At 35.9% G+C, this 13515-nt stretch overlaps 1 protein-coding gene across 3 annotated transcripts in view; it reads left to right on the top strand.

The window, feature by feature from the left end:
- The window catches only part of STXBP5L (syntaxin binding protein 5L), a 185290-nt gene that overhangs the window by 13318 nt on the left and 158457 nt on the right, over positions 1-13515 (top strand). For all 3 annotated transcript variants that reach the window (XM_065742112.1, XM_065742113.1, XM_065742114.1), the window contains exon 2: positions 3489-3586. In XM_065742112.1, the coding sequence (XP_065598184.1) occupies positions 3489-3586 (98 nt within the window). The remainder of the gene's footprint in view (positions 1-3488; positions 3587-13515) is intronic.

A 13515-nucleotide genomic window follows, 5' to 3' on the forward strand; every position in this document is an offset into this window, starting at 1 on the left:
AAAGGTCTTTTGTTCATTCTTAACTGTGTACATTATAGCTTTCTCTATCTTAACTGTTTTTGTCCTTCATTTGGAGTCATAATCACTATAAATATTTTACTTGAAAATTGTAATTTATGTGGAGGATCAATGGACTTTAATGATATATTTTTTTTCTACAAATGGAATAATTTTTCCTTCACAAAAACTTCCAGATTAGAATAGGTACAAATACTCCAATTTGAAAAATGACTGGAAAATGGAAATAACAATACTGAGTCAATCCCAGAGTTTAGAAGCATTTACTGAACTTGATCCTGAAAAGATGTGTATCTCTGTGTTTTTAAAATACAGTTCTGCAAAACAGGACTCGGATAAATTGTAAGTCTGACTGTGTAGCTTGCAGAAATACTGAAACACTCACAAAAAATGATGGTAAATGCACGGGCAAGAATGAAAATAAGCCTTCAAAAATATTGACCTTTACATTCCTAGATCTAAGAGACAATGCTGTAAGCTCCAGTCAGAGTTAAATATCAGAAAGACTTACTTTGACTGAAATTTCTAAAAATTCAAACTTTATTTTAGAGAGATTAAAAAAAAGCACAAATAATAAAATCTTTCATAGAACATACATATTTTTCTGATAGGGAAGAACATTTATTCACATGGGTAAATAAGTATTGAATAATAAAGAAAATGAGCAATGAAGTACGGCCAAACATTAGACATACTGGAAAATATATTTCATAATTCCTGATGATTTAGTGACATGAGAGGTATAAGCGTTTTTACAGTATGTAAGTCTAATACCAGCTTAGCTGTCCAATATTAAATTATTCATTCTGAGTAATCCTACCACTTGAGGAGGTGAAAATGTTAAAAGAACAAACAAACCAAAAGAAACAACTGCACAAAAACAAACCCCACAAAACAAAAAAGATACAGAGTTCTGGAGATCTTTGATAAATGTCTACATTAATGTAAAAAGTGAGTTCTGATTCTACAGCTTACTGAAGTAGTGTGTGTTTCTAGATTTTTTCAGTCTAGAAACTAGTCATTTGAATTTTTTTAAGACATCCCTTATCAGGAATAAGTAAGATATGAGATGAGTAAGATTCCTCTTGAGGAAGTGTTTATTTGACAAAAAAGGTACATTTGTTTGTTCCCAAAATACTTGTGAATATCAGTTCAAGTGCTTGCAGCTGGAACAAAAGAAAACAGTTGGAGTTATAAAGCAATAGACATCAACTGCCTTTTACTCAATAGGTCTGCAATTACTGAGTTTCTTGTAGAAGTTGTTCCATGGGGACTACTGAATGCTTCAGCTAACACAGTTTGTGAACAGGATAATCTTGAGGAAGATAAAATATCTGAAAATAGTCGAATTCTGCTCACTCCAGAAAATTTGCTTTTCAATCTCAACCATACATTTAAAAAACAAAAATAAAAGAATTGTTATCCATGTCCATATCCATATCCCAGACCAGTCCAACTGTCCACCTACCACCAGTATTTCCCCACTAAGCCGTGTCCCTAAGTGCAACATCTAAACATTTTTTTTAATACTTCCAGGAACAGTGACTCAACTACTTCCCTGGGCAGCCCATTCCAGTGCCTGACCACTCTTTCAGAGGAGGAATTTTTCTTAATATTCAACCTGAATCTCCCTTAGAGCAGCTTGAGGCTATTCCCTCTCGCCCTGTCACTATGTACTCTGGAGATGATGCCAACATCCACCTCACCACCACCTCCTTTCAGGGAGTCATAGACTGATAAGATCTCCCCTGAGCCTTCTCTTCTCTGAACTAAATAATCCGCTCAGATGCTCCTCATAAGGCCTGTGCTCCAGACCCCTCACCAGCTTTGTTGCCCTTCTCTGGACACACTCCAAGGCCTTGATGTCTTTATTGTAGTGAGGGACCCAAAACCAAGCACTGTATTTGAGATATTATTAGGTAAACAATCGCACCCATTACAGTTATTTTATTATTATTATTTGTATTTGTCTAGTCTAGTCTTGCTATTTTTAGTCTTTTTTTGTGTGTGTGTGTGTTGGAATTTTCCATCATGAGATTGTTTCTCAGAGGAACCAGGCAAGTCATACTGGTTGTGACTTCCAGGTTTGGATAATTTAAATATTATTTGAGGAAAACTTCAAACCTAAGGATGCATTGTATCATGCTATTAGTTCATTTATTGCCCAAAGTATCTCTGAAAAAACAGAATTAAAAGCATAGTGTTCCAAGTAAAGATTAAGAAAGGATGAGAGGTTCAGCTGTTCATTTTGAGAACATATTCTCTGGCATTTTTGTTTTTGTTTTTTAAATTGGTATGAAGGATTTTTCCCTCATAGATTCAAATCAGTTTATTGATTTATTGGATGTCTTCCCTTGGACAAGTTCCATTTATGTCCTCTGTGGCTGTTCTGCTCAGGCTGAAGCTGTTTGCTATAGTGTTGTAAAAGCATATTATATGTCTTCTATTTATTTATTTATTTATTTACTTAGAGTTACAGCTGCCTTCCATATTGAGGTTATCTTTCAATATACAGTTGTGCATTGGTGTATAGATTATAATCCACGTTGTTACAACAAAAACATAAAGTATCCAAGTAAAGAGGATATGTAGAAATTAACATAAATGAAATTCCCCTCTGTTTAAAACAATGAATCTTTTAAAATGCTCTTGTGGAAATGTATTGCAAATAATACAGCATAAAATAAAATCATACAATCACAGTATTATAGAATGCTTTGGGTTGGAAGGGACCTTTGAGATCATCTAGTTCTAGCCACACTGCTATAGGCAGGGACCCCTCCCTCTAGACCAGATTGCTCAAAGCCCCATCCAGCCTGGCCTTCAATGTCTCTGGGGAGAGGCATCGCTGAGCAACCCGTTCCAGTGTCTCACCACTCTCACAGTCCTAATATCTAGTCTAAATCTACCCTCTTCTAGTTTAAAGCCATTTCCCCTCATCCTGTCACTACCTGCCCTTATAAAAAGTCCCTCCCCAGCTTGTAGTAAAAAGTCCCTCCCCAGCCTGTAGGCCCCCTTCAAGTACTGTAAGGCTGCTAATAAGGTCCTCCTGGAACCTTTTCTTCTCCAGGCTGAAGAGCCCCAGCTCTCTCAGCCTTTCCCTGTAAGAGAGGTGCTTCAGCCTTCTGGTCATCTCCACAGCCCTCCTCTGGACTTTTTCCAACAGCTCGATGTCCTTCTTGTGTAGAGGGCCTCAGAACTGGATGCAGTCCTCCTGGCTGGGTCTCATGAGAGCAGATAGAAGGGCAGAATCACTTCCCTCAATCTGCTGGTCACGTTTCTCTTGATGCAATCCAGGATACTGTTGGCCTTCTGAGCTGCAAGCGCAAATAGTTGGCTCATGTTGAGACTGTAAGCTGACAGTGTTGATTACAAAAATGTAATTTTTTTTCCTATACACATAACATAAAACATACACGCTGTTGTTTGTGGTTACATTTCATTCACTTTGTTATTTTGTTCTGTTTCAGACGGTTCGTCATGGTTTTCCTTATCTACCCACTGCCTTAGCTTTTGACCCAGTTCAGAAAATTCTGGCAATTGGAACAAGAACAGGAGCCATACGAATGTATCCTTTCTAATTCAGAATGTACAGTTTCACTGTATTTGTAATTCAGTGACGTGAACCATCTTTACATCTAGAAGTGCTCAGGTAAGGGTACAGTTTATGATGTTATGTTGTTATGATGTTATGTATTTTGTTTTACTTTATTGACTGGAAAAGGATGTGCTGTTGAGGAATTACCTTTAGCTTCTTCAGGTGTCCAAAGAAAAAAATTTGAATGAATTTTAGTGCATGCATGACGTATATTGGTATATAAAGCAGAATTATTTTTTTTGTTTTGCTCCAAGTAAAAATAGAGATTTTTCATTATATAAATTTAGACTACAATGTGGTGATGAGCAAAGTGTGAATTTTGTACTGGCAATAAATAAATTAATTGCTGCAATGGAGCCTGCTGGGGAAATCTTCACTGGAAATAACTATGTATGAAATATTGTTTTGACTTTCCTAAGTGAAGGGTGGGAAACAGATGATTTTAGGGCACAATTCTTCTCTTCTCGGAGGAGATGTTTCGAAGAGTAAGAGGAAACAATCTAAAAGTAGCTGTTTCTCTTCATTAATTATGGAGGTACATTAGTGTCAGAACCTTACATATATTTTTATACTGCAGGAATTTTTGAAGTTATTTGTCTAAACTGAACATAAATGAAATGAAAATTTGAACATTATTTGAATATGAGGAGAATATTTAAGTATGTATTTCAAAATGTTTATTGTAACATATATATTATATATATATAAATACATAATATATAAATATAATAAAATATATAACAAATAAATAAATAATATATAAATATAACAAAACATTAATTTATCTTGGTTCAAATGTATTCCAGTCTGTTGAAACTGTATATAATGTAAGAAAAAAGGAGAAAAAAAGAATATTAAGAGAAGCTTTAAGAGTTACAGAATGCAGAAGTAGTAAGCCAATATTTTTTACAGCCTCTTACAGCTAAATGAATTCCAGGGTTGAAAGTAGGGGACAATGCTGTATAAAGTACCAGTTAAGTACTTTACTGTTAATAATTTTACCCAGGAGGCATCTAAGCAGCACATGTTTGTTCATTCATACCGAATACTAATAACAAACATCGACTCTGTCCAGCTGAAACCAGGACAGTTAAAAACTAAAGAAAAATTATCTCATGAAGGACCAGTCTGCCTCCTGTAATGTGACTAAAGCTTTAATTTCCTCCATTTTTGGGTGCTCTTGTTCTGAACAGTTATGTTTTTATAAACTGCATTTTCTTTTCCCAAGACTCAGCTAAACCAGTTAAGTAAGTAACTTTGCTTTGATGATTCTACTCAATATTTTCCTGTATGAAGTAGGTTAAATGTGTTCCATTCAGTGTAATTGAATTTATGCGCTTCTGCGTAAGTTCAAGTCTAGTATCTATGCATTCTTCTTCCAAGAGTTAGGAAACATAAGAAAGCTGGAGCCTTTTCTCTTGGAAGGCTCATTGGTACCTTCTGTAAGCAGGGAGACTGGGAATTTAGTAGGTAGTGTAGGTATTGTGGAATGAAGGCCTTGCAGAAAATTGACTCGTAAGCCCACTGCTTCTTTCCATCTCAGGAACCTGGCATATGTAAGAGCAGAGTTGCTACTGGCTAGGCATCCAATATCTAAGTTAATCTCTCAAGAAAAATATGCATATGCAGAGCCCAAGCAAATACATCTTTGTACAGAATTAAGTTAAACCTCCTTGTCACTTGCCACAGGAATGGAACATAAAGTGGAAAATAAGCTGTATCCCACACCTTGTATAAAAACTCTCTGGATTATCTATGGAAATCGATTATAATGGACTAGAGGAAGAGGAAATAAGTTTATTATTCAAAGTATCTTTTCCTTTCATATCTCTCTCCAGTTTTGCTAGTGAAAACCTACTTCATTGATGGAAAATTTTCTAGGGATTGAATCAATGATGGGTATCAAGATTATCAGACAGTTAGAAATGCGCCATCCCATAACATAAATGTCTCATGGCTGTGGCACACAGAGCCTCATTTGCTTAACTGAGCATTGAGTCAATGAGAGCTGTGCTTTGAAGACAGAGGATGCCATTAAAAGGATTGCTTATTTATTCATTTTTTAACTGAGACTTCTCAACTTCACTCTCAGAGCTTTACAGAACATATTATTTAAAAAGCCTAGTCATGGACTAGTAAATTCGCCTATGTACATAGCAAAGAAGAATGATCATTGAAACAGAGACTGGGAGTATGCACTAAATGTCATTTATTTAAGCCAGTCATGTTGTAGTCAATTGTAACTGTTGAAGGCAGTAAGATTCAAGCCAAGATGTTATTAGTATTAATTCTGAAAATACGATTTATAATGGATTTTTTTAAAGCAAACTAAAAGCAGCTTAGACTTTAATGGCTCTCAGTGTTCCACAGCATCCTGTAAAAGCAGTTTTTAGTAGAGCAGCAAAATTTCATTCTGCAATGAACTTATTACGTAACAGAATGATAGAATTTGTTCTCATTCATTGTACTCTGGCAGTGAAACTGGTGCTTCTAACCAGTGTTGTGGATGGTGCAAAAGGATGTTTGGCTACCATTAGAAAAATGCAACCATTTATTTGTTTGTTTGTGTATTTGCACCAAAAGAGCCCAGGTTGGATCAAATTCCTTTGTGTTGGCCAGCACAAAGCTATAACAAGACAAAATTTATGTTTAGTATTCATGTACTGATATAGAAAAAATATTCCTGTGACCAGTGCAAGTGACATAATGGTATGCTTGCTTCCCTCTTTCCGAAAAGTTGACAGTGTTGGAATATCTAGTGGTTGGAAGTTAACAAGTTTCAAAAGAAAAGCTGTTTTCAAAGAAAAATGCAGTATATTCAACGATAAACGTCTGTTCTAAATTGGCCCGAAATAGACTATTATTCATAAATTTCCATTACAATACAGAGATAAATGAAAGTTCACTTTGGAATGAGAGTCAATTTGCCTTCTAGATTTCTTTTCATGCTGCTCTAGCAGCTGTAGCTTCTATAGCAATGGGAATTGCTGTTGCTATGCTCTAGTGATGCTAGTGGTCTCTGTGGGATTCTCAAGAAACTTCAGACAACTGTAACTTTTACCTACATCAATGTCTGATGGGTGCTGATCCTCACATAACAGCTGTGCTTCATCCTCAGAATGAGTGCACATTAAATCACTGATGAAGGAGTGTCTTCCTATTACTGACACTGAATTACAAAACCTGCAAATAAAGCGCAAAATACTCACTCTAGAAATAATTGCTTTGTCATGTGATCATCCTTATCCTTCATCCCTGTTCTCAGCACCCACACCTTGATCATATTTTGTTGCTACTCTATCTGTACTATCCCTTGCTTCTGGCAAATGTGTTCAGATGAGGAAGGGATATAAAATTGAATTCCTTGTCTCCATATGCATTTTCTCTGGTCCTAGTCTGGAAAACCTTCTGACATTACACACAATAAAACAAACTGTACTATCTCTAATCAATCAGAGAAGGCTTATATCATATTGGGGGTGAGAGAAATTAAGAAAATTGTTCAGATTGAATTCTCTTCTTCATTTCAGGGGAAAAGAAGGCTGAGGTTTTTTCACATCACATATCTGAATAAGTAGATCAAAATCAGTGATAGAAACAATTATTCGAGTATCACATGTGAAGAAGTGGCAAGTTGCTCTCCTGTTTCGTGATGTGCACACAATGGCAAATGGATGATTGCCATTAATTCAACTCACAAATGCTTGCAAAAATTCATTTTGAGTACTTATTTCCTGGATTCACTGTGTCTTTTCACTTCAACTTCTTCCATCAAATTGATATGCTTATAGCCATCTACTCCAGGCATATAATTATCTACATATTATTATACTGAGTCACTGATTATTTCATGGCCAGCTGCAGTAACAAACTCTGCATGTAGTCCATAGTTATTACAGACCATTCCGAAGTTATTATTAGACTGTTCCATATGTACTATAATATTTGCTTATAAAGAAATGAGGGAAATTTTAAAATCCAGTGCAAAGAAATCAGCTGGGTCCAGAATGGCCTCCACACAATGTAAAGCTTATTTATCATTATACTGGTTTACATAGATAATACATCTTTGGACACATTTTTTCCTGTTAAATATTGTTATTAATCATAGATACTCTCAAGACTGACAGGCTTCATGTTGTTATGGATGGTGGTCATGAGGCGTGCTAATCTTCATTTTCACTGTTTGTTCTGCAAGTAATTCACAGCACTTCCAAGGCCTTTCGAATAATTGCAATATTGCAATGTCATCTGATAATACGATCATCATTTTATACCTAAGCAGGCAAAATTATTCCAACTCACTAACACATGAATGTGCAGGTGTTGCTCTGCCCTCATCTTTTGCATAGCTGCACAGTCCTGACACTTTTATTGTTCTGACTCTGGTGTTCAGCAGATTTTTGCAAAAGTACTCCAATTCATTGACATGGTGTAATACTACTTCTCTTTTGCTGCACTACTTTGCCGACAGGTTATGAAATGAATTAGTGGTGCTTACCTGTGGCATATCAGAGTGAAACTGTAAGGAAGCTGGAAAGACTGCAATTTTGGGACAGAGGGAAATAGAGAAGATTTTTTTTTTTTAAGAAAAGAGCAGACTCTTAAATTGAATTTTCTTAATGTATGAAATTACATCCCAGAAATTGAGCTATAACATCATGCAGTTGTTTTTGAACTTTGCAACAAAATGAAGAAAAAGCCTTTCAATTTTAAATCGTAGGAAAGCTTTTATTTGTTTGTTTGTTTATTGTTCTATTTAAAAAATATTTGTGTGAAGCCATTTGCAAATGAGACCAAAAAAACCTACAGGCTCTGCTCAGAAGCGATTCTGCTTTTGTATTGGAAATAATTTTTCTAGCCTATTTTGTGTGCTTCTTCATGTGCTTTGATAACAAGGTTTAATTTTGGAATGTCAAATATGGTACAGCAATACTTATTTTAATAGGTGTATCTTGTGGAAAATAAAACACAACTTCAGCAATATCTCTTTTGTCTCCATTAAACATCTAAAAGTCATATATCTGATGGTAGAGTTTCTATCCCAGGTAAAGAGGATGGTGAAATCTAAACCTCAGATAGCTCTACTGAACACCATGGATCTTCAGCTGCTGATGTACACAGGCAGACTGTTACAGAGAAATTCAACTGGGGCTGTTTGTGTGCTCTAGAGAAAATGAAAAAGAACAAATGGCACAAATTAAGAAATCACCCATAAAATTCTGTAAAAGCATGGAATTTTACTGTTAAAGGAAGTATGGCAAAGAATGTTTGACATCAAGTTGGTCAAGAAAGATATATTTAAAAGAAAAGACAAGAATGCAGTATAAAGTTTTTGTCTGAGAGAACAGTCACATAACATCTAAATATAAAATGTAGCAGATTTACTCTCACTACAATTGCTGTCTCTAAATATAAACAAGATTTCAGTAGATCTTTATCCTTAAAATAATCTGTATTCTGTGTTGTTTACTCTATGTGATTTATTGGACAGATGGAATGGGGGAAGCACAGACAAGATCATAAAACTAAAGTTCTGGTGTTTGATTTGCAAGAGTCATTGATGCGTTTCATCTCTATCTCATTTTGAACTATATTTTCCAGAGTGCTTAAGTAGATCAGGAACACAAACTTCACTGACAGACAATATTCCAAACATGTTTTTTCTGAAAATCTCACTGGTAATTAACAATGCACATGTGTATCTTTATATGCATGGATACCTAAATGGGTTATTACAGAAATGAATTTATTGTTGAACTACAATAATAAAAAAATTATGAATTATATAAAAACAATCACATTTACTTGTATGATTACAACTGACAGATCCAGAGTTTAGGGAATTTAAACCTGTATGAAGGTAACTGCACATCTGGTTATGCATGTTCTTATATCAGCATACATAGTAAGTCTCTGCATAGATGTATATATTTGGCTCCGTTGGTCTCCCAGGTCTCATGCATTTTAAGTAACCATGTTAGATATGTTGCAGTTGAAAGTATTGAGCTAATTGCACTTTCAATTAATATTTATTCAAGAGGAGAAAAAATGAATCTGATATCTGCAGAAAAATGTATTAAGAAAAAATAGATTTTCATATATTTGGAAATGCATATAAAAATAAGAGGAAGGTGAATGGATCTGACAGCATCTTAGAGCTGATGAGCATCATCATCCCTTATGAGGAAGGGCTGAAGAGACCTGAAACTGTTTGGCATGGAGAAGAGAAAGCCAAGAGGGGATCTAACCAATGCTTATACTATCTGAAGGGTGCAATTAGATCTTGTGCTATGTGTTCTTTTTAACAGGTAGGAAAAGGTTTTTTTGTTCAAATGATTTTGTCATTAACAGAAATATTGTCTACCAGAGAAAGAAATGCACGTTCTCTGATTTCAGTTTACTGAGAGTTGTTTATCTTCTTCCCATTTAAGGTGTGGGAGATTTTATTTACTCCCTGAAGGAACTGCGTCATCCAATTTGCATATGAGATCATCCTGTTAGGAAATCGTGTGTGCACCTGAGAGATATTAGTGTACATTCCCAGTGATAAGATCTAGTTACAGGGAGAATTTCAGAAGTTAAGGGTGGGAGATAAATAAAACTACAATGTAGACATAACAGCACATGAAGTCTTAAGGTCTGACCTAGTACATTGCTTTGCTCAAAAAACAGACCTGTTGAATTCTATAGTATCAAAAACTTGAGTGCCTAAGCAAGATTTAAATATAATTCAAGTATCTAGAAGTGAAACTGAACTTCTGAATGTCTCTGCTCAGTTTTCTGTCCTGAGAAATGCCTGTTTTCTTCAGATGCTTGAAGTCTATAGACACCCGCATGTTTCTTACTGTTAGGGGAGTCACGTAGCTCAGCATTTGAGAGCACTAATGTAATTAACCAACTTGACAATTCTCCAGCAACCTCTGTTGAAGGACAAAACGTGGCAGATCTTCTCAGAGAAAGTGTACAAGATCAGACTGAAAATCAAATGCAGTGGTGGGTGCTACTTCTAACTGGCCTAAAAGTTTAAATACTGACTTGAGATAGATGACTCTCAGATCAATTTTTTTCACCCAAAAATTTAAACCTACACATGCCATTATATACAGGAATGTTTTTCCTAACAGATCAAATAGACCTGTGAAGAATTTTTCACAAAGCAAAAGCAAGTGCAACCATGTCTTTATACACTAATTATTCAGTCAGATAATTTAAAGGAGGAATCTTGTACTCCAGTCTAAGAATATCAGTTTTATTTTGAACATTTTTAGATGCAATACCTGTAACTCTTAAAGTTATTTCATTGTTATAGATAATGTTATTTTAGAAAGACAGATTGAATATCTAATTTATGATAGCTTCATGTGTTTGTTTCATATATTGTTTTCATAAAAGAAAACCTTGCCCTGGAAGATCAAATGGTACCCAGTATCAAAGTAGCTCTTAAATTCACAGCTGCCTATTTTAACCCATGTCCCTTGTCTATAGTGAGTGCATTTATTTTATAGGAATAAAAAATTGAGTAGGTGCTGGAAGACAAGACTTCCAAAGGTGAAAAAGCTGCTAGCAGCAATATATTTCCTCTCTTTAATGAATCTTGCCTTCTTCTTCATACCTGTACATCCTCCACTTCTAAACTGAAAGAGTAAAAATTTATTGTATTTCCAAGAGTGTTACAGACAAGACACTTTGCTAGGAGCGAGCAATCCTTTTTAGTGCTGGTTAGAACTGAACCACCATCCAATGCAGAGAGGACCTCAGTCACTTAGACAAAACAGATTTAAGCTCCATTTTCTCCTCTGACATTCGTACTTTAAGAACTCAAGATCATATGTTGTCAGAGTCACTTCTGTCCGTGTTCTCATAGTACTTTTATTTTGGGCTGAATAACTGTTCCTTTTTGTTTCCTCATTATTTTTAGATGCAGGAAATGCCGAACTGTTAATGGAGGTAGTTTCTGCATGCTTTATAGGTATGCCTTGTCATTCAAACAGGAAAGTGTCTGATGGATAGAGATACCTGTAGAGTTACAGCCGGCTAAAAAGAATTTTAGGAGATAAATGTTTTTGGCAAGGCCTGATCTGACTTTTCATGTTCTTTGCCATTTAGTAGAGCCTCTAACTTGATATCTGCTGTTCATATCTGTAAGATGGAAAAGCATCTACCACTATCACAAAATCTTACAAACTGTAATGCTGCAATTATATTTTTCAGAGTTGTAGAAAAAAGAAGCGATTGAATATATTCATGAAAGAGTGATGACTACTTTTACAAATGTGAAAAATTAGTTACTAGATAAGGATATGTTACCTGTCCTTCTGATATGTCCTGATATTTCCTATGTTTAAACTTTCACCTTTGTAATCATCAGCTCCTAGGCCTTTGATTTGAAAGCTGTGGAATTGAGACTGTGACTTTGAAAGGCTATAGAATACCATTGCCTTGTTTTTTAGAGTTCTGACCCAGTGCAAATATGAGGAGTGCTCCAAAAGTAATGCCTCCTAATTTTATTGTGTTGGCCCACCGATATCAAAGGTTGTGACTATGTTGGTGGTATGACGGAAGAGTTTGAACTTTCCTATCAATATTATGTTCAATTTTACTGCTGTGTAACGCTGTGTAACAGATGGCAGCAAAGGTTCAGCCCTACAAACTGGCATCTGAAATAGATATGAGTAGGAAGCAAAGATGTGTCACCAAATTCCTATTGACATTCATTGATGTTGAATATTTGTGCAGATCAAACAGTGGATGTGAGCGCAGTGGGGTGGTGAATGGTGCGTTTCAGCAGTGGCAACAGCAGCATGAAAGACAAAGCCATGATCCAGATGGCCATGCACAGCTGTCACTCCAAAAAATGAAGAGTGTCTTGATCAGCTCATCTGTGCAAATCAGCAAATTATGACCAGGGAGCTGTGTACAGAGCTGAATACCAGCTTTAATGTGTTGTAAACAATGGTTTCAACATTGGAATATCACAAAGTTTGTGCCAGGTGGGCTTCATGAATGCTCACTCAGGAACTGAAAGAACACCATATTCAAGTTTTTCAGGGCATATTGAAACAATACGAGGCTGAAGATGACAGTTTCCTGAACTGTATAGTTACTGGTGACGAGATGTGATGTCACCACTATGAGCCAGAGTCAAACTGGCACTCTGTGGAGTAGCAACATGAGAATTTCTCATGGAAGAAAAGGTTCAAGATGCAGCCTTCAATAGGTAGAGTGAAGTGCACTGTCTTTTAAGATAGGAAAGGGATGATCCTTCTGGTTTCCTGGAACCTGTCCAAACCATCAACTCTGACCACAATGTCATAACAATGACTAAGCTGTGGGCTTGAACTTCCAGAGTAAGGCCAGAGAAGTAGGCAACCTTTCTCTTACAACACAATAATGCCAGTCTCCATACCAGTTTAGTGACCGTGGTACACACTGTCAGTCTTGGCTGGACTGTCTTGCCACACCTAGCATACAGTCCAGATTTGGTACCTTCTGACTTCCATTTGTTTGGACCAATGACAGACTGCATGGACAATATTTTTCTAGCAGTGACATCATCATAGCAGCTGTGAAACAGTAGATCACCTCTGCTGGTGCAGGTCTTTACAAGCACAGCATGCAGATCGTTGCTGGTGAAAATGCATAGCTAACAGCAATATCTGTGTTGAAAAATGGTGTTTTGTAGCTGATAATGTGCTCCATCAACTAGTATTATTGTGCTTTTTGTATCTATTATAGCTTCCATGGAAATAAATGGGAGGATTTACTTTTGGAGTGACCTATGTATAGTCCACTTCTAGACTCATATGTTTTTCAATCATAATCATAATTGATACACAAACGAATTAGTAAATCGATGTAGTACATTCAAATTTAACATTTGCAGTTGAAAATCTTTT

This window comes from Cyrtonyx montezumae, unplaced genomic scaffold (genome assembly GCF_038088225.1).
Source record: "Cyrtonyx montezumae isolate F1298 unplaced genomic scaffold, pur_monq_1.0 scaffold_3, whole genome shotgun sequence".
Taxonomy (NCBI): Eukaryota; Metazoa; Chordata; class Aves; order Galliformes; family Odontophoridae; genus Cyrtonyx; species Cyrtonyx montezumae.